At 40.7% G+C, this 24,449-nt stretch overlaps 1 protein-coding gene across 1 annotated transcript in view; it reads left to right on the top strand.

The window, feature by feature from the left end:
• Positions 1–24,449, top strand: part of ntrk3a (neurotrophic tyrosine kinase, receptor, type 3a) — a 659,663-nt gene that overhangs the window by 353,603 nt on the left and 281,611 nt on the right. Inside the window, exons 9-10 of the mRNA XM_048615740.1 lie at positions 15,750–15,773; positions 17,400–17,470. Of these exons, the coding sequence (XP_048471697.1) occupies positions 15,750–15,773; positions 17,400–17,470 (95 nt within the window). The remainder of the gene's footprint in view (positions 1–15,749; positions 15,774–17,399; positions 17,471–24,449) is intronic.

The following is a 24,449-nucleotide window of genomic DNA, read 5'->3' as shown; positions in this document are numbered from 1 at the left end:
GTCCATCACCATTTACAATTAGATGTGCTAGGATTGCAGAGCTTAAATCTGATCCGTTGGTTTTGATATTGCTTAATTCTGTCTATCACTTGCTGTTTGGCACACAAGTAGTTTTGTTTGGAAGCTTCACCAAATTGACACCTTATTTGTATGTGTCCCTGGTGCTGCTCCTGGCTTTGAATCAGGGTTGCTCCCCTGGCTTGATGGTCATGGTTGAGTAAGGGATATGCCAGGCCACGAGGTTACAGATTGTGCAGAAGTGCAGTTCTGCTGCTGTTGATGGTGCGCAATGCCTCATGAGTTGCTAGATCTGTTCGAGGTCTGTCCCATTTAGTACAGTGCCACACCACACAATGATATTCAAGGGGAATATTCATCAAGATATTCTCTGTGTGAGGGTAGGACTTGGTCTTCACAAGGACTGTGTGGTGGTCAGTCTTACTGATAGTGTGATGAACAGATACATTTGCAGCCAGCAGATTGGTAAGCATGAGGTCAAGTATGTTTTTCCTTCTTGTTGGATCCCTCATCACCTGCCACAGACCCATTCTAACAGCTATGTCATAGAGTCATAGAATCAGGAAAACTGATCCTTTGGTCCAACTCATCCATACTGACCAGCTTTCCCAAACTAAACTAGTCCCACTTCCCTACATTTGGCCCACATCTGTCTAAACCTTTCCGATTCATGTAGCTGTCCAAATGCCTTTTAAATGTTGCAACTGTACCTGCAACTATCACTTCCTCTGGCAATTCATTCCACACATGAACCACCCTCTGTGTGAAAAAGTTGCCTTTCAAGTCCTTTTTAAATATTTCTCCGCTCACCTTAAAATTATGCCCTCTAGTATTGAACTACCCTACCCTAAGGAAAAGACCTTTGCTATTCACCTTATGATTTTATAAACCTCAATAAGACCACCCCTCATTTAAAAAAATTACTTAATTCGTTGCTCACTTCCTAACTCACAGGTAGACTCGTTCCACCCATTACCCCTGTGTTCACTGACCTACACTGGAACCAACATCCCAATTTTAAAATTTTAACCCTTGGCTTTCAAAAACCTCCATGGCCTTATACCCTCCCCATCTTGGTAATCTTCTCTAGTCTTAGAACCTTGCAATTAACCCACTCCAATGAATCCTATTTATATAAATACCAACTTTGAAGAAGGAGTTTTGCACGCTTGCCTTTATTGGTCAGTGCTTTGAGTATAGGAGTTGGGAGGTCATGTTGTAGATGTACAGGACATTGTTTAGACCACTTTTGGAATACTGTGTTCAAATCTGGCCTCCCTGCTAAAAGAAAGATGTGGTGAAACTTGAAAGGGTTCAGGAAAGATTTACAAGGATGTTGCCAGAGTTCGAAGGTTTGAGCTATTGGGAAAGGCTGATTAGGCTAGGGCTAATTCCCCTGGAGTGTCGGAAGCTGAGGGATGATGTTATAGAGGTTTACAAAATCATGAGAGGCATGGATGGGGTAAATAGACAAGGTCTTTTCTTCAGGGAAGGGTGTCCAAAACTAGAGGGCATAGGTTTAAGGTGAGAGGGAAAAGATTTAAAAGGGACCTAAGGGGCAACTTTTTCATGCAGAGGGTGGTGCGTTTCTGGAATGAACTGCCAGTGGAAATGGTGGAGGGTGATATAATTACAACATTTAAGAGGCATCTGGATGGTTATGTGAATAAGAAGCATTTAGAGTGATATGGGCCAAATGCTGGGAAATGGGACTAGTTTATTTTAGGATATCTGGTTTGATTGGATGCATTTCCGTACTGTACATCCCTATGGCTCGATTCATACTTGCCAGGTTCTAATCTTGAGCAACTCTTCAAGGCCCAATGAATTTGTCATTATTACAGCCTGTGCCCTGCAGATTTGCTCCACGTCTTTCAGCACTCTAGGAAGTATAGCACCTGGCCCAGAACTATTGCTGGACTTCAGTCCTTTTAATGTGTGAAATTTGCTGGTGAGAGTTCCTTCCAGTCTTCAGGATGTCCCAGAACACCCTGACTACACTTCCAAAGCATTTTACTGGCTGAGGTTCCTTAAACAAATGCTGCAGCCAATCTGTAGCCAAAGAATAAATGAAACAAATGATCAGGTCATCTGCTGGTTGAGGGGGAAATGTTGCTATTTTTCTTTTAAAGACTTAACTTGCTGCATGGCTAACGATGGCACTACCAAAAGGGAGGGGCAATGTTTAGTTTTGCACTTTCCTCTGCATTTTCAATCCAGTTTAACATTTTCTTGTATCTCTTCCAAAGTTCCCGCTCACCCTCCTACATTATTCTAGCAGGAAATGTCCAGGAACTCATGAAAATAAAATCCCTGGTATCCATTTGATTGATGCTTGTTTCCCTTTGTAATTCTTCTCTTTGTAATTCTTTAAAGCAAGGCTTTAAAAGCAACATTTAAAAATCACTATACGACGTTTACTAATAGGCTGTCAGCCTGTTCTGGTTGAAAAGTTTCCCCAATAAGTCAATGCCCTTTTTGACCTTTAAGATCCGACCAGCTGCATCAGTAGTGCTGCTGCTGAGCCACTTTTGGTGGTGGACATTGAAATTCCCCACCCTGAGCACATTTTGTGCCCTTGCCACCCCTCAGTGCTTCCTCCACATGTTGTTCAACATGGAGGAGCACTGATTCACCAGCTGAGGATGGTCAGTAGGTAGTAATCAGCAGGAGGTTTCCTTGCCCATGTTTAACCTAAGCCATAAGACTTCATGAGATCCAGGATGATATTGAGGACTTGCAGGACACCTCCCTCCCAACTGTATATCACTGTGCTACCACGTCTGCTGGCTCTGCTTCTCGGACAGGACATATCCAGGGATAGTGATGGTTGTGTCTGGGACATTGTATGATTCTGTGAGTATGACCATGTCGGGCTGTTGATGATTAATCTGTGAGACAGCTCTCCTAATTTTGGTTGTAGCCTCCAGATGTTAGTAAGGAGGACTTTGCAGGGTCAACGGGGTTGTTCCTACCATTGTCTTTTCTGGTGCCTTGGTCGATGCCAGGTGGTCCATCTGGTTTTGTTTCTTTGTTGAGACTTCATAGTGATTGATACAACTGAGAGGCTTGCTAGGCCATTCCAGAGGGCAGCTAAGAATCAATCACATTGCTGTGGGCCTAGAGTCACCTGGACGACAGACCAGGTGAGGATGGCAGATTTCCTTCCCTGAAGGACATCAGTGAGCCAGATGGGTATTTCTCCTGACAATTGACAATAGTTTTATGGTCTTCAGTAGATTTTTAATGTCAGACTTTTCAACAAAAATGTTGAATTTAAATTCCATCATCTGCAGTGGCAAGATTCAAATCTGGGTCCCAGAAACTAGCTGCATTTCAAGACTAATAGTCGAGCAATAATACTAATAGTTGAGCAATAATACTAATCGTTCATTGTCTCCCCATTACTTGACAGGGCTGGTCAAAACTCAAAGCAAAACTGAAAAGAAATCTTCCTAAACTATACGTGTTTCCTTTAAGTTTAGTAAAACCTCTCCTGCCCTTCTGAAATAGAGCTCAATACCTTGTTCAGTTGTGAAACCCTGCTAATGTGCAGAAAAAAACATTAATTTTAAATCTAAACCTCAAAATCTATTTCAAAATAAGTCACCATGCCCACAGAAATACTTCCAATTATTAATCCAAACACAGAAAAAATCAGGTCACTCACTAACCCACAATCCAAGGACCCCAACTTGTAATACATGATATTAAACATACATGTATACACACACAATATATACACATATAGATAAATCACATCATTTACACTAAACTTAGTAGTTAGTGAAGGAGGCTACTGACAGTAACTTAGAAGGTGTTAGGTGCATATTGTATCCATTGCACCATCAATGTTTACATAAGCTAAAATTGAGGCGAAAGTCTCACAGCATGGATAAAAAACAAACTTGGTAGGAAGTGATTTGTGAACAGAAGCATTCCAGGAATTGGTGCTCTTCACTTCACTTCTAAATTACATTGATTTGGAACAGAATGGGGTCGGATGGCTTTTGTAAATGATACTAAAGTAGGATGCTTTTTCATTGTGAAGAGACCAAAGAATATTGGAGTTGAAATTATTGTGGAGGGAGGATATTATTATGTGGAAGGCCTGTTATTTAATCTGGACATCCAAATGTTTTGCCATCCATTTATCCTCATTTATTCCTGAAAGAACTTTGAGGTAGAAAGGCTGCTTATGTTCAAGTTTCACCTTGCAAGAGCCAGAGAACCGAGTGCAGGCAGGTGTTTGAAAGCTGTGTAATGAAAGATATAACCCAAAGAGAAGAAATGGTCAAATATATATTTAGGAATGAATTTTACACAGGATTTGTTGGCAGAATTAATTGCATCATCCAGGTGGCCATGTAAAAGGGCTGAGTGTAACGTGTAACCCTTTTGCACTGCTATTCTTAGACCTCAATGAATTCAAGTTTTAAATATGCTATTTGTTGTGCCAGCTTTGAGGCTTGTACATCTGAGATGATCTCACCTCAGTGAACCCTAAGAAGTTTTTTAAAGCTTTCATTGAGATTTTTAATTTTCTTTCAGTGGGAGAAACCAACACTTTGTGAACTAAGCAGAGTGGAATGTTAACAAGTGGGTGATTGTAAATCATTTCTCAGTGTAATGAAGACTGTGACATGTTTTGCTAACATATATGTAACATGAGATTTAAACACTCAGTAGTCCCAAAGATCCTGAAGCAGGGATTCTTCAATCTACTGGCATTGGGTCATTGCAAATAGGAAGAGAAATTAAGGCTAAACAAGGGATTATTTAGACTGCATACATGAAACGATCATATATGTTACATTTGGCTCAGTAGTTTCTTTGTCTGTATGCTCCCCTTTCCCATCAGCCTTCTCTCCATCAAAGATACGCCTTCTTCCCAGTGTGAGTCCTTTCAGATGGTCTAGTAGCCTTCCCTCACCATCACCACCTACTGGTGGAGATCCTGAAGACCTGTTCAGTTCCCTTACTCATTGCCATCTTTCACCATTGGTACCGACCGCTGATGGTCCCATTACATTCAGCTGGTCAGGAATTAATATGATCTAATGTTTTAGCTAAAACTGTGAAGAAATGAGTAAGTTTATTTTTATGCAGCATTCCACTGACAGCCAAAATCACTTCATAATAAACAAAATTAGAAGCGAGTTGTAAAGCGAAGGTTGGGGAGAAGAGCAAGATCTGGCTTTAGACCTGGAGGAGATCACAAAGTTAGGAATGGGGCAAGAAACAGGTCACTTGATTGTAATTAGGGCTTTACATGCCTTTTAAAAAGGCACACAGAAATGGACAATTGTGATGTCTATTGATGAATTTATTACCATTTACCAGGTAAGTACAGCAACATCACACTGTTTAGTGTGTTTGAATGGTGAGTGTGTGATGATGCTGTGGCTTTAAGAGATGTACTTTTTCCTTGGTATTTTTTGAGATTTTAAGACAGAAGTAGAGAGCAGTCTATCACAGCTACTGACGTAAACAGATTGTGAAGCCTTTTTTTATATAAAGTTGGAACAATAGAAGCAGTCTGAATGGGTGTGGTCAAGGTCCCACAGAACTGGGATTTTTAGTTTTAGCTTCAGCAGTTGCTATTGGCGCCTTGAAGAAGTGGAAGTTTTTTTTCTCCCTCTCTCAGTTACAGCCAAAAGCTGGGGGTTCTCTTCCCGCTGCTGGAGTTGAATATGAGACAATGTGTTTTCTGAATTTGCCTTTTGCCAAGGTTGTGTTTATGGGATGTTGCTATATTGGAATGGTTAATTTGTAATAGTTACTGTATCTGTTATTCTGTTAAGTTTTCTAATAGCGTTGTTATTCCAATTCGTCCTTTTTGTTGTACTCTAACTTTACTGGATGAATAAAGTGTGCTTTGATTTACATCTGATAGTTCGACCAATCAAATTACATATGGAACACACACCTTACATTTAGCTGTAAAATAAGAAAAAGTTAGGGTTTAGACTATCTTCTGAATATTTTGAGGGAGTTTGGTCTGATCCATAACAAGTCTCTCATGTAGATACATTTATCACAGAACGTTCCATGTTTATCTGCACATGTACCGGCCCCAGGATCTGTAGTGTTTGATTTCCATGGGGGTACTGTAGGTCGCACTACTATTTTAACAGTGAAATCCAGCCCATAATTTTCATCCACTGCAATTGTTTCCATTAGTGTGAATAATCCCATTTCTAAAGCAGTGCTGGGGAAGGTAGGGTGAAAATGTACCAGGAACAAAAATAAAGTTGCTGGAAAAGCTCAGCAGGTCTGGCAGCATCTGTGGAGGAGAAAACAGAGTTAATGTTTCGGGTCCGGTGACCCTTCCTCAGAACTGAAAATGTACCACTTGCCTTATGGGCACAAGATTCATACATTTCCAGCTGGCGTTTTTAGCGGGAGTGCTCAGCTTTGCTGTCTTGGCACTGAGAGAAACCCAGTAAAATCAGCACAATGGTAGGGTGCCTGGTGTCTCATGTAGCAAGGCATGTTTTGTGATCAAAGGTTGTCTTTGTTGTACTCATGCCGTTCTGCAAACCCAAGTTGCAAAAGAGATATGATGTAACTGCAATATTGCTGGCAACTTCACTCTGACTGAGTGGACAAAAATTATCAGTAGACAATGACAAATATCTCACATCTGGAGAAAGTACAGAATTGTCTGCGGGGGATACAGGCACCTGGTGAGGCTGAGTGCAAAGCCGTGATCCAGACGGTTGGCAATTTCAATGATTGCTGAACTGCATAAAAATGAGGCGAAAGTGCAGAGCTTCGGTGCTAAACAGAATGATTAAACTGTGCGGGAGGAGAGGAAAAGCTCGTGGCCTTTTATTCCCATAGCTTCACATGAGGTCAGTGCTACATTGCTGTTTGTTTACTCTCGCTTTGTTCACAAAAGGCTGCTGCACCAAAATCTGTTTTATATTCACTATGTGGTTCACAGAAAGGGCTTCAACATTTCTGCATTGCTGGCATAAGATTGAATACTCTCCTTCACCTGTGACCAGCAGTGCTCAAAGGAAGCTCGATTCTTTTGATGGTTGATGTAAACCTTCCAGCCGCTTTATTTAAAGAATCAGGAAGTGGGCATCAGTTTCCAGCTGTTTGCAGTCCCTGTCTGTTAGGAATAACTGCTGGAAGTGTCAATTCTGACCTACCACTATTCCAAAATTAAGTTTTTCTGATGTAAAGAACTGATGCTTCAGGGAGAGTTATCAACTCCAGTTAAGTTCTGAGGAAGGGCCCGAAACATTAACTCTGTTTTTTCCTTCACAGATGCTGCCAGACCAGCTGAGCTTTTGCAGCAACTTTGTTTTTATTGTTGTTGTTGTAGATATATTCTGGGATGTTTCTTGAAATTATCATCTTCTCCAATCCCCCTCCTGCTATGCAACATGACTCTCTTCACTGACAATTGGACGTAGAGCAGATTCTTTATTTTCAGATTGAATGGTTCATGTCTATCAGGCAAACGTCTTTATTTATCTGTTTCGAGTATTTCTTGTACTAATAAATTTGAAGCAAAACATTTCCGCTTTGTGCACCAATAATTTTGGCTGCTTGTAGTCGTGTCAAGAAAATTCACTTTGATTGAGACATAGAGCCATTACAACAAAGAAGGAGGCCAATTGGTTCATTGAACCTATCTCAGCCCTCTGTAGAGTTTAATCAGTCCCATTCCCCCACTCTATCCCCACACCTCCACATTTGGATTTCCTTCAAGTGTCTCTCCAATCTCCCTTTGAAATCATTGACTGTCTCCACTTCCACCAGCCTCATGCGTGACAGGTTCCTGGTCATTCTTATTTGCTGCATTTTTTAAAAAAAGTTCTCTTTTATGTCTGCCCAAAATTTCTTGTCAAAAACCTTAAATCTGTACCCACCAGACCTAATGCCATCAACTAATGACAATATTTTTATTCAGCCTCTGGAAAATGCAGGATAATTTTGGAACATTGGTGACCTGAGTGTTTGTTCAAACTAACTTTTTTATTTCAGATTTAAAGTCAGTGTCCTCTGTGCTGAGTTGGGAATATTTAAGAACGCTGAACCTAGCAGAGTGGACTGGGTGGCAGCTTGTTCCTGTTTCCAGACCAAAAATGGGCAATTAGATAATTGTTCTATTATCTAAAGTACAAAGCATCCCCAGGGTGGTTTACAAATTATGTGGGGAATGGTAGGTTCATGGGTGAGATAAGGGAGGTGAACCTCAGGCCAAAAAGATGGGTTTGGAGAGGACAGCTAAGAAGCAGATGGTTTTAAAGACGGAGTTCCTGGGAGCAGGCCAAGGCAGGTAGTGGTTCCACCATCAAATGTGAAACAAAGTTGGAGAGAGGATAGGTTTTTAAGCAATGGCATGACTAGGGATAAGATCAGAAAAGAAGATATTGTGGAGGCAGGGATAATTAAGGACATTAAGATTTGAACAGGAAGATGACATTTTGAGATAAACAATTGGGGGTTGGAGAAACGGCATGGGTTAATAAAGGTCGGGATTTGGTGGGGTGGAGAGATGTACTGTGCACAAAAATAGAAATGGTAGAATTTTAGACTAGTTGGGATTTATGGAATATGCAGGAGTCATTGAGGAGACCAATGAAGTAATCGGTTCCAGTTATGATAAGTGCCAGGATAAGAAAAATGCAACCCAGTGCTTACTGCAGCATGTCTGCTGCTTGTTTTGAGTTTTAGTGAAAACAAAAGCTTCTATCAGATATTTGAAAAAAAAACTCCTGCCTCAAAGAGACTATTGAAGTGCAATGTCTCAACAAATATTATCCATCCGATGCAGCTCATATTGATTCATCTAAGTTGATTGTTTCAATGTTCCCAGCTGCACAGATTGTAATTGTAACTTGTGACTGCCTTCAGTTACCATTTATAACAAAATCCGATCCTTCATCATTCAGAACGCTACCGCTAAATTTTCTTTCTCTGAATGATTTCATCCTCTGTTTCACCTGTGATAAAGCTGGGACACTTGGGTGATCTTCTATTTTTCTGGCATAGACCGACCAACCAAAACATAAAGATAAAAAGCAGGAGCATTGGGAGTGTTAATCAGATCCACAAAATGCTGCAAACACACCACAGGTCAGTTAAGAGTGTAGAATCTTTCAGCACAGCCAAACTTTTGGCCCATTATTCCCATGCCAGCACTTTACAAGCTGTCCAGTTTACTCCCACAGTCCAGCTTTTTCACCCTGGTCTTGTAATTCTTCATTGTCATGGCCTGTCTGAGTCCATCACTAAATCAGAAAGTTCATTCCAGATCTTAAATACCATCTTGTGTGAATCAATTTCTCATCATTTCTTCTCCTTTCTTTTGCTGATATCTTTGAATCATGACCATTGGCTGTCATCGAGAAGAAGCAATTTCTCTGTTGAAATTCCCTGTTATTTTGAAAACAACTTTTTAGATCTCTCTTTAATGTTCTCTGCTCTGATGATGACATTCCTGGTTGGCCCAATCTCTCCACAGGACTCATCTGTCCCTGTTCCCTGTTATAATCCAAGCTTCCCCGTACCTCTCCAAGGGCACTAATTGTGAAGGCAGTGGTCTGGTGGTATTATCACTGGGCTGTTAATTCAGAGACCCAGGTAATGTTCTGGGGATCCAGGTTTGAATCCCACCACGGTACAAAAAAATCTGGAACTAAAAGCCTAATGATGACTGTGAATTCATTGTTGATTGTTGGAAAAACCCAACTGGATCACTAATGTCCTTTAGGGAAGGAAACTGCTATCCTTACCTGGTCTGGCAGAAATGTGACTCAAAACCCACAGCAATGTGGTTGACTCTTAACTACCCTCTTGGCAATTAGGGATGGGCAATAAATGCTGGCCTAGCTAGTGACATCCTTGTCCCGTGAATGAATTAAAAGAAAGTGTGGTGCCTGGAACTGAACGTATTACTCAAGCTAAAGCTTAACCAGACTATCTGCTGCCATGGTATGTGCTTTGCCTCCAGCAGGGGTTTTATACCTGATGAGACAATATTTATGTTAACTCCTGTCACAAAAGACCAATGTGTGATGTAGTATTGAATGGTTTGAGTGGCACTCATTACAGCTGCTGCGGTATAAATACATGGCTTACAGTAACAGATACTTACAGCATCTGGGCTAATATTAAGCTCTTTGGTTACAAACTGCCATGATATGGAGGTGCTGGTGTTGGACTGGGGTGAACAAGGTCAGAAGTCACGCGACACCAGCTTTCACCTGACGAAGGAGCAGCACTTCAAAAGCTTGTGATTTCAAATAAACCTGTTGGATTATAACCTGGTGTCATGTGACTTCTGACTTTGTTACAAACAGTAACACATTTCCTTTGGTTTGTCATGTTTCAAGTGGCCCTGGCAAAGATAGAGTCTGAGGCCTATATGCCATTGGGTCACATGTTGATTCTCTAAAAGAATCCTAACTGGCTCAATCCCTCCTCATATGAGCCCCATATCTCAGGAAGGATGTACTGGCCCTGGAGTGGGTTCAGAGGAGGTTCCCAGGAATGGAAAGCTTAACATATGAGGAACGTTTGAGGACTCTGGGACTATACTCATTGGAGTTTAGAAGGATGAGGGGGAATCTAATTGAAACTTACAGAATACTGAATGGCCTGGGCAGAGTGGATGTTGGGAAGATACTTCCATTGCTAGGAGAGACTAGGAGCCGAGGGCACAGCCTTAAAGTAAAGGGAAGGCCTTTTAGAACAGAGATAAGGAGAAACGTCTTCAGCCAGATAGTGGTGAATTTATGGAATTCACTGCCACAGAAGGCTGTGGAGGCCAGGTCATTGAGTACATTTAAGACTGAGTTAGATAGGTTCTTGTTTATCAAGGGGATCAAGGGTTACAGGGAGAAAGCAGGAGAATGGGATTGAGGAACTTAAAAGCCATGATTGAATGACGGAGCAGACTCCATGGGCTGAATGGCCTAATTTCTGCTCCTATGTCTTGTGGCCTTACACCAGCCCTACCACCCAGGAATCAATTTGGTAAACCATCACTACACTCCATCTATAGCAAGAACATCCTTCCTCAGATAAATGGACCAAATATGTACACAATATTCCAGATGTAGCCTCACCAATGTTCTACGTAATTGTAGCAAACATCTTTATTCTTGTACTGGAATCCTCTGGCTATGAAAGCCAGCGTATAGTTTGCTGCCTTTACTGCCTGCTGCACCTACATGCACAGTCTTCGTGACTGGTGCACAAGGGCACACAGGTCAAAATGAACAACCTTCTCTCTCAATTTACAACCATTCAAAAAATAACCTTCCTTCCTATTTTTTGCTTGCAAAGTGAATAACTTCACATTTATTTGCATTATAATGCATCTGCTAGGCTTTATGCACTCAGCCTAACCAAATCACACTGCAATATCTCTGTAACCTCCTCACAGCTCACCTTTCAACTCAGCTTGGTTCTGTCTGCAAATGTTGAGATCTTACCTTTAATTGTCTCATATAAATCATTAACAGATATTGTGAATAGCTGGGGTCCTAGTAACAATCCCTGCATCACTGCCTGCCATTCAGAAAGAGACCTATTTATTCCTGTTCTTTGTTTCCTGTCTGCTAACCAATTTTCTATCCAGCACAGTACACTACCACAATCTCATGTGCTTTAATTTTGCACATTAATCTATCAGCTGGGACTTTGTCAAAAGCCTTCTGAAAGTCCAAATAAAGCACATCCACTCACTCCTGATCAACACTACTAGTTGGAAGGAAGAAAGGGTTGGGAGGGACAATGATCATTGTATCCGTAATGTTTAGGCTGACTATAGAAAAGGACAAAAAAAATCCAGTGTAAGCTTAATTAACTAACCTCAGTGGGGTGAGAACAGATCCAGGCTAAGTATTTTGCCAAAGGTTGTGAGGACAAGCAGCAGCAGAACATTGTTCACCTTTCAAAGAGAAATGCAGTTAAAGTATATTACCTCAAAAGGAAAAATGTAGAGAAAATTAAACCAGCGCTCTCAATTTAAAAAAAACGTAATTAAAATAAAGAAGGAAAAATGTGTTTATGACAGATGTCATTTTAAAAATACAATTGCAAACCAGGCTGAATATAGAAGATTCAGAGGGGAAGTTAAAAAGCAAGTAAGTGAAGCAATGAGGCAGTATGAAAAGAGACTGTCAGTCGACATGAAAGTGAATCCCAAAGAGTTCTACCTGCGTATAAATAGTAAAAGAATGGTAAAAGGAGGAAATGTACCAGTTAGGGACTAAAAAGTGGATTTACACATGGAGGCAAGAAGGCATAGCTGAGGTACTAAATTAATTCTTTGCATCTAAGCTTACCAAGAGAATTAATGCTATCCAGGCCATGGGGAAAGATGAGCTAATGCGGACATGAGCTAGGTTTAACTTGATACAGAAGAAACATGGTTAGGCTATTTGTACTTAAAGTGGACAAGGCACCAGGACCAGATGAGATCCATCAAAGAATACTGAGGGAAATGAGAGTGGAAAATGCTTTTTTTAAATCCATCATGATGTGGTGCTAGTGGACTGGAGAAATGTTAATTTACATCCTTATTCAAAAAAAATTAATACCCAGCAACTACAGGACAGTCAGATTAATTATGGTGGTGTGAAAATGTATAAGAACAATAACTGAGGGCAAAATTAATAGTCACATGGACAAACTTGGATTAATTAAAGAAAGCCAACATGGTTTCTTAAAGGAAAGTCATATGAAATTAACTTCCTGAAGTGTTTTGAAGAGTTAACAGAGTACGCTGGTGATGTAGTGGACTTCTGAAAGACATGTGACGCAGTGCTATATGATAGACTTGTGATCCAAGTTATCATTCATAGAATGGACAAGAACGTACCAACATGGGTGTAAAGTTAGCTATGACAGTGTGTTAGTGGATGTTTTTTGGGTTCAGTGTTGGGACCATGTTTTAGATTAGTGACCTAATTTGAAAGATTTTTGATGATAAAGAACTGGGAACCATTGTGAGCTGGATAGGGTTGAATTTCAGAAGGACATTAAAATGCTGGTAGAGTGAGTGGACTGATGGAAGAAGTTGAATGCAGGGAAATTGTGGCAGGAAAAACATGGGGGGATGGGTCAAAAATCCTAGAACTCCCTCCCTCCCATCATTGTGAGTCTATTTACAGCACATGGATTGCAGCAGTTCAACAAAGCAACTCACCATCACCATCTCAAGGGTGGTTATGAATGGGTAATAAATGCCCAGATCCTGTGAATAAATAAAAAAGTTAAAATAATATAAAGGATATAACTCTAAAGGGGGTTCAGGAGCAAATGGACCTGACTGTAGACAAGCATAGCTGAACAGTATCCTAGGGTAAAGAGTATAAGGGCAAGAAGGTTTTGTGGAATTTGTATTAACTCTAGCTGAGACACCACTGGAATAATGTTCCAGTTCTGAGCACCCCACTTTAGCAAAAATGCAAAGATATTGGAAAGGCTGCAGAAGCGATTCACAGGAATAGCTCCTATAATGAGGAACCTCACTTATGAAGGTAAACTGGAAAAGTTATGACTATTGTCCTTGGAGAAGAGAGGCTGAGAGGAAATTTGGTCAAGGGCTCAAATCATGCAGGTTTCTGGAAAGAGTAAACACTGTAGGGAGAAATTGCTCCCCTCTGTGAAAGGATCAAGTGCAAGAGGATGTAGATTTAAAGTAATTGATAAAAGAAGCGAAAGCAATGGGAAAATGCTTTTTCATGCAACATGTGATTGAGGTCATTTTTCACTGCCTGAGGGGGCAGGTTCAATTAAAGCCTTCAAGGAGGAATTAGACAATTGTCTGAAAACAAAATGTGCAAGGCTGCAGGGAGAAGGTAGGAAAGTGACTTCATGCAAATTGCTCATTCAGAGAGCCAGGACTGACATGATGGTCTGAATGGTTTCCATTTGCTGGACTTGTTGGTTTGAAGGGTCTGTTTCCATGCTGTATGACTCTACGACTCTATGGTAGAAGGATACAGCTGCAATGTTAGCTTAGATAAGTCTTTAAATATTGACTGATTTGTTGTGCATTTGAAATGTTTTGTGAGGACCGTGTACATGAACTGTGGTTTCCTACAAAATGATTTCTGGTCTGTTTCAACGTGTATTTTGAGAGGAGTTCAGACTTTATGTATGTCATTATGGTCACATTGGTCCTTGCTGACACCTATTAATGTTGAGACACAGGATAAATTTCAACATCAGAATGGTGAAAACTCGATAGTGGTAGTTCTCATATAACTGCATAATCCTTGGCACACAGCCTCTATTGAAGTATCTAAAAACTATAGAAAATAGGAGCAGGAATAGGCCATTCGGCCTTTCAAGTTTACTCTACCATTCAAAAGATCAGGGCTGATCATCCAACTCATTACCCTGTTCCTGCTTTCTCCCCACACCCTTTGATCCCTTTATCCCTGAGAACTTTATTTTGAAAACATTCAATGTTTTGGCCTCAACCACTTCCAGTGATGGAGAATTCTCTGGATGAAGACATTTCTCCTCATGGCCATTCTAAATGGCCTACCCTGTTACCCTCAGACTGTGACCCCTGTTTCTGGATTCCCTGATTATTTGGACATTCCTCTTGTATTTACTCTGTCTAGCCCTGATGGAATTTTATAGGTTTCTATGAGATCCCCACCTCCTAGTTCTCTGGTTTTGTTTCTTTTTCTGGGAAGAATGATTTTCCTCACTTTATCATTGCTTCTTTTTTAGATCACTTTAAATCTATGCGCCCTTGTTTTTGTTTCCTTTACAGCTGGGAACCATTTCTCCCCATCTACTGTATCCAGCATGTTCATCATTTAGAAAACCTCTATCAGATCTCCTCTTAACCTTCTTCTGTCCAAGGAGAACAGTCCCAACTTCCTCAGTTCTTCAATCAGATTGGAGTCACACAGTTCTCTTACCTTCAGTTATCACTAACATTCCTGATTCTGCTTTTAGTCTTCAATGGTTGCAGCATTAATTTTGGATTTTTTTTTTCTATTTTAACAAGAATTCTTTTTGGAGCTCACAATAGACCACCAGGAGAACTTGGTGGCTGCAAACACTGTCACATTGTTTCCTAGAAACTGAATAATGGTGATGTTGGGAGGCACTGGGAAAAATTTTTAGGCCTACCTTCGCTTCCTGGAGTGCTGTTGTAGCAGCTACAGCTTCCTGTTCACACTATTCTGAGAGACGTGTCAGTCTTGAGACATTTCAGTAGGAAAGGGACATTTCTGAATTCAAAGTTCCTCAGAGAGTTAGAAATGGATTAAAACATGGAGTCGAACATGTCTTTAAGGAGCAATGTTGTTTCTCATGTTGACAGATTTAGTTTCAAATTCACTGCAGCTTCATATTTGCAGTCTCTCATCTTGACATCAAAAGCTAAGTTGTGTTGTGGAGTTATAAATTGGAATTCCACCGTGGTGGATCATGAAATCCAAACTTAATTTTAAAATTTTGGAATAAAAATTTAGCCAAATGGTGACCGTGTAACCATTGTTGTATAAACCCATCAGATTCACGAATGGATGATAATCTGTCACCCTTATCTGACCTGGATTATATGTGACTCCTGAACAATAGCAATGTGGTTGACTCTTAACTGCTCTCTGGGCAATTAGAAATGAATAATAAATACGAGCACAGACAACAACATTCATATTCCATAAATAAAGGGGGAAAAAAAGCTGTTCCTTTCAAACTAATTTTTGTCCTTTCTTTCTTCCCTGCAGAAATCCTGGAGAACCCCTTTTACAGTAAGTATCTTTTCATTTACTAAGCTTGGATTGGACCACTTGGTCCTTTGAATAAAATTGACATTAGTGAGCAGCATGTTCCAGAGAGGCTTATTTGCTCTTTCACTCTTTGTTCCAAAGCACAGCAATCATAATAAGGCAAAAGAATTATTGAAAGAAAATGAATGACTAAATGACCATTTCAATCAAGTGGCATCAGGTACCCAGGGCAGAATGATTTGTTGATACATGGGATTATTTAAAAATGATTGCCCACCATTTGCTCAGGATGACAGTACCTTTTGAATAAAAAAATGCAAAAATAATTATATACTAAGTTTAAGAAAATGACAGTGGCAGACGGTGCAGAAGAGCAGAGATGTAAGAGAATGATTATACATTTTCTAAATTATTGCTTCCTCAGCCTCCATATATCACTCATTACTCAAGAAGGCTGCAGTAGACTTGGTCAGAGATAGTAGGAACTGCCGATGCTGGATTCTGAGATAACAAGGTGTGGAGCTGGAGGAACACAGCAGGCCAGGCAGCATCAGAGGAGCAGGAAAGCTGATGTTTCGGGTCTGGACCCTTCTTCAGAAAACCCTTCTTCAGATGTTTTTCTGAAGAAGGGTCCAGACCTGAAACGTCAGCTTTCCTGCTCCTCTGATGCTGTCTGACCTGCTGTGTTCATCCAGCTGCAGTAGACTTGGTGTTAGGCTCCTACCATTAGCTCTCGGTTAGTGGTTGGCTTAATTCCAGATGCTATAAACTCCCGTTTACAAAGGGCTTTGCCCTCTGGAGAAGGACAGCCTTTGTCAATCTAACACATTCCTGTTGGTTTGTACAGGGAGGGTTTTTGATGGAATCCGTTGAAGTGCCAATGTGACAGCAGCCAGTGATTGCAGAGTGAGGGGGAGGAAAGCAAATCAGCAAAAAGAAATAGATTAAAGTAGACGGTATGCAGTGGGTGTTCAGACAGGAGGATAGTGGTGTAAAATGCACTTTACGCTGAGTACAGCTTCTAGCATGGACTGTACGTGACATGGGAGAATTTCATCTGGCAATGCAAAGTAAACTTTCAAATATTTCTAACTCTTGTTACATCTGATCTGTTTGATGGGACAGTGCAGAAAGAGTTTACCTCTGTATATAATCCAAATGGACCTGACCTGTGCATGCTGAATGGGTCAATAATTCGCCACTACGTGAAGGATGAATCTGCTCAAAATACTCAGGAATGCCTGACTTCTTTTCAAGAATTATCTTAGATCTTGAATGTTCCACCCGCTGTGGTTGAACAAAATAGCATGCTACCTGGAGAAAGGCACTCAGGATGTGTATGAGCCAGCTACTGTCAGGTCTATTTATGAACACTTTCAATTAAGATCAGTAGGTACTGCAGAGCTGTTTGTAAATTACACACTTGAATCAGCTCAATCCCTGGATTTAAAGAGAATCTACTTTGGCTCAGGTCAGCTGTGAGTTTCTGTTACCACTTCAGTGTCCTGCCTCGTCCTCTCTTTGTTACCGTAGTCCTTTAAAGGGTAAATGAGAGAGGAGTCAGAGGTGGAGGGCCATTTGGGATTGTTTGTTGGCTTTTGGTTGATTGGCTGGCTCTTCCAGTAACCATGTGCTTTCTTTCTCCAGTTCCATCATTTGAAGTGACAACAGGCCCTCCAGTCAGTGTAACCCACAAGCCCGAGGGAGACACTTTTGGTGTGAGTACCAATTTAAGCAGAATTATTGCACTGTCATTTAGCTGGAAGATGTCAAACCTATTGATTCTGCTTTGAACTTGAGGCAGCAAAGAATGAATGGGATCTGTTCTAGTACATCCTTCCCTTCAGACAGTCAAGGACAAAATGTTTGAAGTAATTCCTTTTTATCTTAGCAGTCACTTTTCGAATTTGAAACGTCAGATTGGATCTTCCTGTTGAAGTTTGTTGGTGAAACATTTCTGATATTGAATCATCTTAACTTGCCCCAGGAGTTTCCCAATCATCCAGTTAATGGGTTGAATAGAGTACTTTGTCAATAAGCCTGAGGATCACAGGCTGCAGGCACAATAATGCAAACATGCTCTGTGGCGAGAAATGTATCAGTACACTTCTGTTTTCACTTTGTTTTCTGTTGATCTATTTTCAATGTTATTTTTTTCAACATTTTAGTTCAGTCACCAGCCATGTTTATCAACCTCTTATCCTTTTAGATTATATGGGAAGCTGATGATAAAACATAAATTCATATGAAGTGTTTACTTTCACTCCAGGGCAGAATATAGATTACATACGGCAAGAGATGCACCACAGAAAGAGAAAGCTGCAAGAATAGAGGATGCAGCAGGTGTGACTTTTCCAAATTACCTTAGATTTGATCATAGTCTCTTTGGAATTGAGGCTGGCAAATGTAATGCCAATTTTCATGAAACTAGGAATAGAAAAAACAGAAAAAGAGAAAAATCTAATTGACTTAACCACTGTCTTTGGGAAAATAAAGGAATTTCTTGTTCAGGAGGTCTTAACACTAAACATTATTGTGAATGTCTAATTCATGGTCCAAGCATTGTTGGTGTAAAGTAATCATAGTTTTAAGATTTAGAGCATAAGTGTCGAAAATGGAATAAATAGAGTTGAAGCACAGGGAAGCTGTTGCACTTTATCCATTGTGGTTATGCTGCTTTAGAAGGTTAACCGCTAGAAATGTGGGATCAGAAACAGTAAATGGGCTTGCTGAGTTGGCAAATTGTGTCTACCTTCATGTAGTTCAGAAGGATCATTTGTTTTGGAAGTTAGACCTGAAAATCTTGAAAAGATTCTGTGAACTCTGAAAGTCCATAAAACTCATTGACTTTATCAGCTCAAAGAAGAAATTGAAAAATGGGCATTTAACATAAAATTCAAGTTCAGGATAACTCACAGCAGACCAAATCATCATGGAGATGGATGGAGCTTAAGAGTTTCTCTGGTTTCAATTTATCTGTGTATTTGCTGAGAGAGAAATTGCTGCAGTTTGAAGCTGGGACAGTGTGGAAGCAGAGGAAGTGACCAGACAGCACAAATACTTTTGTCAGCAGATTCCAGCCAGTTAGTGCTCAGGAAAATTCCAGGGCGTGGTGATTCCTTACTATGAGGAAAATGTTAGGGCCGATTGGAACTAATTAACATGGTTTGCTAAAGGATGTGGGAAAAGGGTGGGGTAGATAATGGGGAACCAGCAGATGTAGCATATGTGGACTTCCAAAAAGGCATGTGATAATGTGCCAGCGACAATGTTAGTAGACAAGTTAAGAGCGCATGGAACTAGGAATAATATGAGTTTGAATAGAACCTTGGTAAACAGATATGAAGCAGAGAGTGAGTATAAATGGATTATTTTCAAGTTAGTAGGTTGCATCTGGCAAGGTATCATGGGGATCAGTGCTGTGGCCTCAGCTATTTAAAACTCTATGTCAATAATTCAGACAAAAAGACCAAGTGCAACGTAGATTTGCTGATACAGAGTTAGGTTAGAAGGATAATCTGTGGGGAGAAAACAGAGGGGTTGTAACAAATTAGAGATGGGTTAAGTGAATTGGCAACAAGACAGAAGATGGAGTATACTATGGGGAAGTGTAAAATTGGTTACTTTAAGGGACAGAAAGCAGAATTTTTTTGAAAGGTGTAAAACTTGTAAATGTTGATGTTTAGAGATTTGGATGTGCTTATGCAGCAAATGCAGGAGCAAGCAGTGAGCAATTGGGTGTCGCAATGGTATGTTAGCCTCTGTTGCAGGTAGTATGGAGTACAGGAATAAAGACATTTTGCTATAATTGTACAGGTGTTTGGTGAGACCACATCTGGAATACTGTGCATAGTTTTGGTTTCCTTAATACTTTCATTGGAAGTGATGTGGTGAAAGTTTGTGACATTAGTCTCTAGAATGGGGGTGTTGTCGTGTGATGAACTGCTGGGTAAGTTGAGTGTATGTTCCCTGGGGTTTAGAAGAAAGAGAGGTGATCTCATTGAAATATAAATGTTTCTGAAGGTGCAGACAATGAGAGATGGTTTCTGCTGGTCATGGAAATTAAAGCACAGGGCACAGTCTCAGGATAAGTGGCTGATCATTTAGAATGAGATAAGGAAAATTCTTTCAACCAAACGTGTGAATCTGTGGAATTGTCTATGCCAGAGTGTTGGCGTATTTCATTGTTGAATATTTTTAAGCCTAGGATAGTCAGATTGTTGGTATCACAGGAAATCAAGGGATATGGGGAGCATTTGGTGATGTAAAGTGAAGCTTGAGATCAGTCATAATCGTATTGAATGCTGAAACAGGCTGGATGGGCTGAATTGTTGTTTTCTGCCCCTGTTGCCTTTGTTCTTGCGAAATAGGCCATTCAACTGGACTAAATCTATACTGGTGTTTAGGCTGGCTTGGATGTCCTCCTTTCTTTCTTCATCTGTATCTTCAGCATCTAATCCCTCCTTCCTCATATTCTTGTGTAGTTTCAATTTAACTTTGTCAATCCTGTTCACTTCAACCACTCCCTGTGGTAGTCTTGCATTCCCTCGCTGTGAATAAAGACTGCTCTGTTGTCTAAGGTAATGGTTCTGGAAGGGTTAATGTTGGAAACTGCATTAAGCTCCACCCAATCTGATAATGTCGTGAGGAATTTGGTAGGGAAAGATGGAACGTCTTAGGAACTTGAAGAGCACAGGTCTGTTATCTATGATCTTCTCATGGTTTTTGTAATCCTCTCCATTTTACTTATATAGCTTGTACCTGATTACTGTCAGGCAATAGATTACATCTTGTTTAAGACTGGAGCCTCTTGTCATTGAGAGAACCATTGGTAGTTCTCCTGTATTGCTGTAAACTAAGGAGGTCCTTAGGTCCAGTCAAGGACAGAGGGTGGTGGCAGCAAATTATCCCAACCTAAAGTTGGTACCATAGCACATATGGTGACTACGTTATATTGATGGCCTCTAGTTATGCTCATCCTCCCAAGAGGAAACATTCACTCTCTATTCACTTATCAAAACCTTTCATAATTTATGTCTCTATTAAGTCACCCTCTCTTGCTTTCTTCAACAGAAAAGAGAGCCAGCCCATCAGCCCTTTTCAGATAAAAACATCCACACATCTTTGTATTTGATATAATCTTTGTGAATCTTCTTCACACTTCTGACAGTGCCTCTACATCATTGTTATAATATGATGACCAGACTTGCACACAGTATGCCAAGTCTTCTCTAAACAAGGTATGATACAGGTTGAGCATAATTTCTCTACTTTTCAATTCTATCCCTCCAGAAATAAAGCCCAGTGCTTGATTTGATTTTCTAATGCTCTTTGCTAAACTTTGGCATAACTTTTAGTTTTTTTACATATTCATTCACGGGATGAGGGTGTCGCTGGCTAGGCCAGTACTTATCGCCTATCCCTAATTGCCCAGAGAGCAGTTTAAGAGTCAACCACATCGCTATGTGTTGGGAGTCACATGTAGGTAAGGCTGAGAGTTTCCTCCCTTAAGGACGTTAGTGAACCAGGTGCATTTTTTCTGACAATCAATTCATTGTCACCATTAGAGCCTTTAATTCCAGATACTTATTGAATTCAAATTCCACTTTCTGCTATGGTGGGATTTGAACCCAGGTCGACATTACCTGGGTCTCTGGATTAACAGTCCAGTAATAATCCTACAAAGCAGTAGTGGTTGGTGTATTTGGACTTAGAGATCCCTTTATTCTTTTGTCTCATCTGGAGAATCCTAGATCTTAAAAATCATAATTAGCCTCCTTACTCTTCCTATTAGAATATCCCACCTTCTATTTATCTCTGTTGAATTTCATTTACCAATTCTTTGCCCATTCTACAAATTCATTCATGTCTTCCTATAATTTGTTGGAGTCCTCCTCAATGTTGACTGCCTACATTTCCATGAAAGAAAAAAAGAATTGTATTGTAGCCACTCAGGTAAACTGGATGTTCAGGGATTACAAGTCTAGTGTTGTGCTGTACATGGAAATCAGTAGGAGAAGAACAGGACTGTCACCTTATTGTTGTCTATTTTTGAAGTCTGCTTTCCTCTCTTTAACCCCATGGCCCTATCCCAAAATTTGCAATACCTCTTTCTCATCCCTCAGAATTCTGGTGTCTTTTTCTCTTTACAGATATCCATTTTGTCTTTTCCTGACCCCTTGTATGTCCAGTTTGATTCCTCTGTCCCATTCATTTCTCCAGTATTTGTCCCTCCTCAATGTGGTATCCAATATCTATTCCCAGCACAGATCACCGCTTAACCTTCTCATCTCTTTTGCCGTCATTGCACTTAATTGTTTTATGTTTCTTTCCTGTATCCTTAGCCATGTAATTCTTATATTCCTCTTGGCAATTACAGTACGAAGAGGAAGTATTTACATCGTTGCTGTAGTAACATCACCAAAATAATGACATAATCTGATGATCTGAGCTGATTTTTTTTTCTAGTAAATCCAGTTTTAATGAGTGCTGAACAGTAAGATCCCTTTGCTGAACAGATTGGCATCCTTTGATATTATCATTCTGTGCCCTGAGGCTGTGCTTGCTATTGAGTTTTCATGTGCTTGCCAGAAGGAGCCAGTGCAGATGGAAAGATTTGCTGTTATATTATCAAACTGCTGTAATTTCACAGAAATGACCTGCAGTGAGAAGCATATTTCGAATCTGATGCTCACTATATTTGTCCCTGGGGACATTGGCACAGTTGACTGCCCATTTTCAATTTTCCCATGACTCCTTCCTCTCTGTAGTCTCACTCTCCCAATGCCACACGTTGGCCAATGGTGAGGTGCGAGCATAACCCAATGCCAAGTTTTGCTGAATAATTGGTGAGGTCCTTCTTGTACTGTACAGTCTGCAACCCTTTTATTATCCATTGCCTCTGTGAATCTGACTCTGTGACGATCATTTAATTTGATGCATGTTTTATACCTGTATTTTTTTTTGTATTGCACCTCAGTTATTCCGTTTGTTCACCCCTACCAGCCAGCTCCGCAAGTTCTTCATTGCTAATCCTCATTTACCAGGAATCCCATCTGTTCGTTATTTAAATCTCTGCTCTAAACAGCTGTTATCCTAATACTCGTGTCATTACCTCAACATTAAAACTCTTCAATTGAATGTTGCATGTCTTGACAGCCTTAGCAGAGTGCCAGTTGAAACTGTCTACGCTATGGGGGTTTGTCAAACAATCCACAACTGCTGCATCCATGGAATCTCTGTGAGTGTGGCATACTCCATAGTATAGGTTCAATAGATAGAGGTCATAGAGACATAGTGAATAGGAGCAGGAGTGGGTCATTTAACCTCTTGATCTCACTTCACCCTGCAACTAAATCATGGTTGATCATCTCGCTCAAAACCATTTCATAGAATCAAAGAATCCTTCCAGTGCAGAAAGAGACCATTCGGCCCATCCAGTCTGCGCCAATCAGACCTATCCCCCAGTGTTATCCCCGTAACCCTACATTTACCGTGGCTAATCCACCTAACCTGCACATCCCTGGACACCACAGAGCAATTTAGCATGGCCAATCCACCCTAACCTGCACATCTTTGGACTGTGGGAGAAAACCAGAGCACCTGGAAGAAACCCACGCAGACCTAGGGAGAATGTGCAAACTGCACACAGACCGTTTGGAATCAAACCTGGGTCTCTGGAGCTGTGAGGCTACAGTGTTAACCACTGAGCTATTGCACTGCCCCACACCTTGTCCCACACTATCTCCTGATATCCTCAGTATTTAGAAATCTGTCAGTCTCTGTTTTGAACATACTCAATGTCTGAACATCCACAGCGCTGGACAGTAGAGAATTCCAAAGATTCACCACACTGCAAGTGGGGAAAACAAAGGTCTCATATCTCTGTACTGATCAGCTGGCCATTTTATTCTGACATATCTCCCTGGTTCTAGACTCCCCTCAGCCAACCACTCAGTAACATCTTTCCTGCATGTACCCTGCCAAACTCTGCAAGAATTTTACATGTTTCAATGAGATCAGCTCTCATTCATTTTACACTCTATAGAGAATATAAGTCTCCTCATCGAACATTCCTACCATCGCTTATGAATGGACCTCTCATATATTAGAGCTGATCTTTCTCTGCACCTTCTCTGTAGCTGTAACACTATATTCTGTATTCTGTTTTATTACACTGCTGTGCTTATGTAAGGAATGATTTGCCTGGTTAGACCACAAAACAAAACTGTTCACTGTATCTCAGCACATGTGCCAATAATAAATCAAAGCTTTGCAGTATTCCCTGTATGAAAGGTGTATCCTTCTTGAAGTAAAGAGTGTGTCAAGTTGAATTCAATAATTTGTATCAGAGATAGTAGGAACTGCCGATGCTGGAGAATCTGAGATAACAAGGTGTAGAGCTGGATGAACACAGCAGGCCAAGCAGCGTCAGAGGAGCAGGAAAGCTGCCGTTTCAGGCCTAGACCTTTCTTCAGAAAATGGGAGAGGGGAAGGGGGTTCTGAAATAAATAGGGAGAGAGGGGGAGGCGGATAGAAGATGGATAGAGGAGAGGATAGGTGGAGAGGAAACAGACAGGTCAAAGAGGCGGGGATGGAGCCAGTAAAGGTGAGTGTAGGTGGGGAGGTAGGGAGGAGATAGGTCAGTCCAGGGAGGACGGACAGGTCAAGGGGGCGGGATGAGGTTAGTAGGTAGGA

This window comes from Rhincodon typus, chromosome 33 (genome assembly GCF_021869965.1).
Source record: "Rhincodon typus isolate 14 chromosome 33, sRhiTyp1.1, whole genome shotgun sequence".
In the NCBI taxonomy this organism is placed as follows: Eukaryota; Metazoa; Chordata; class Chondrichthyes; order Orectolobiformes; family Rhincodontidae; genus Rhincodon; species Rhincodon typus.
This window is presented reverse-complemented; position numbering and strand designations above follow the sequence as displayed.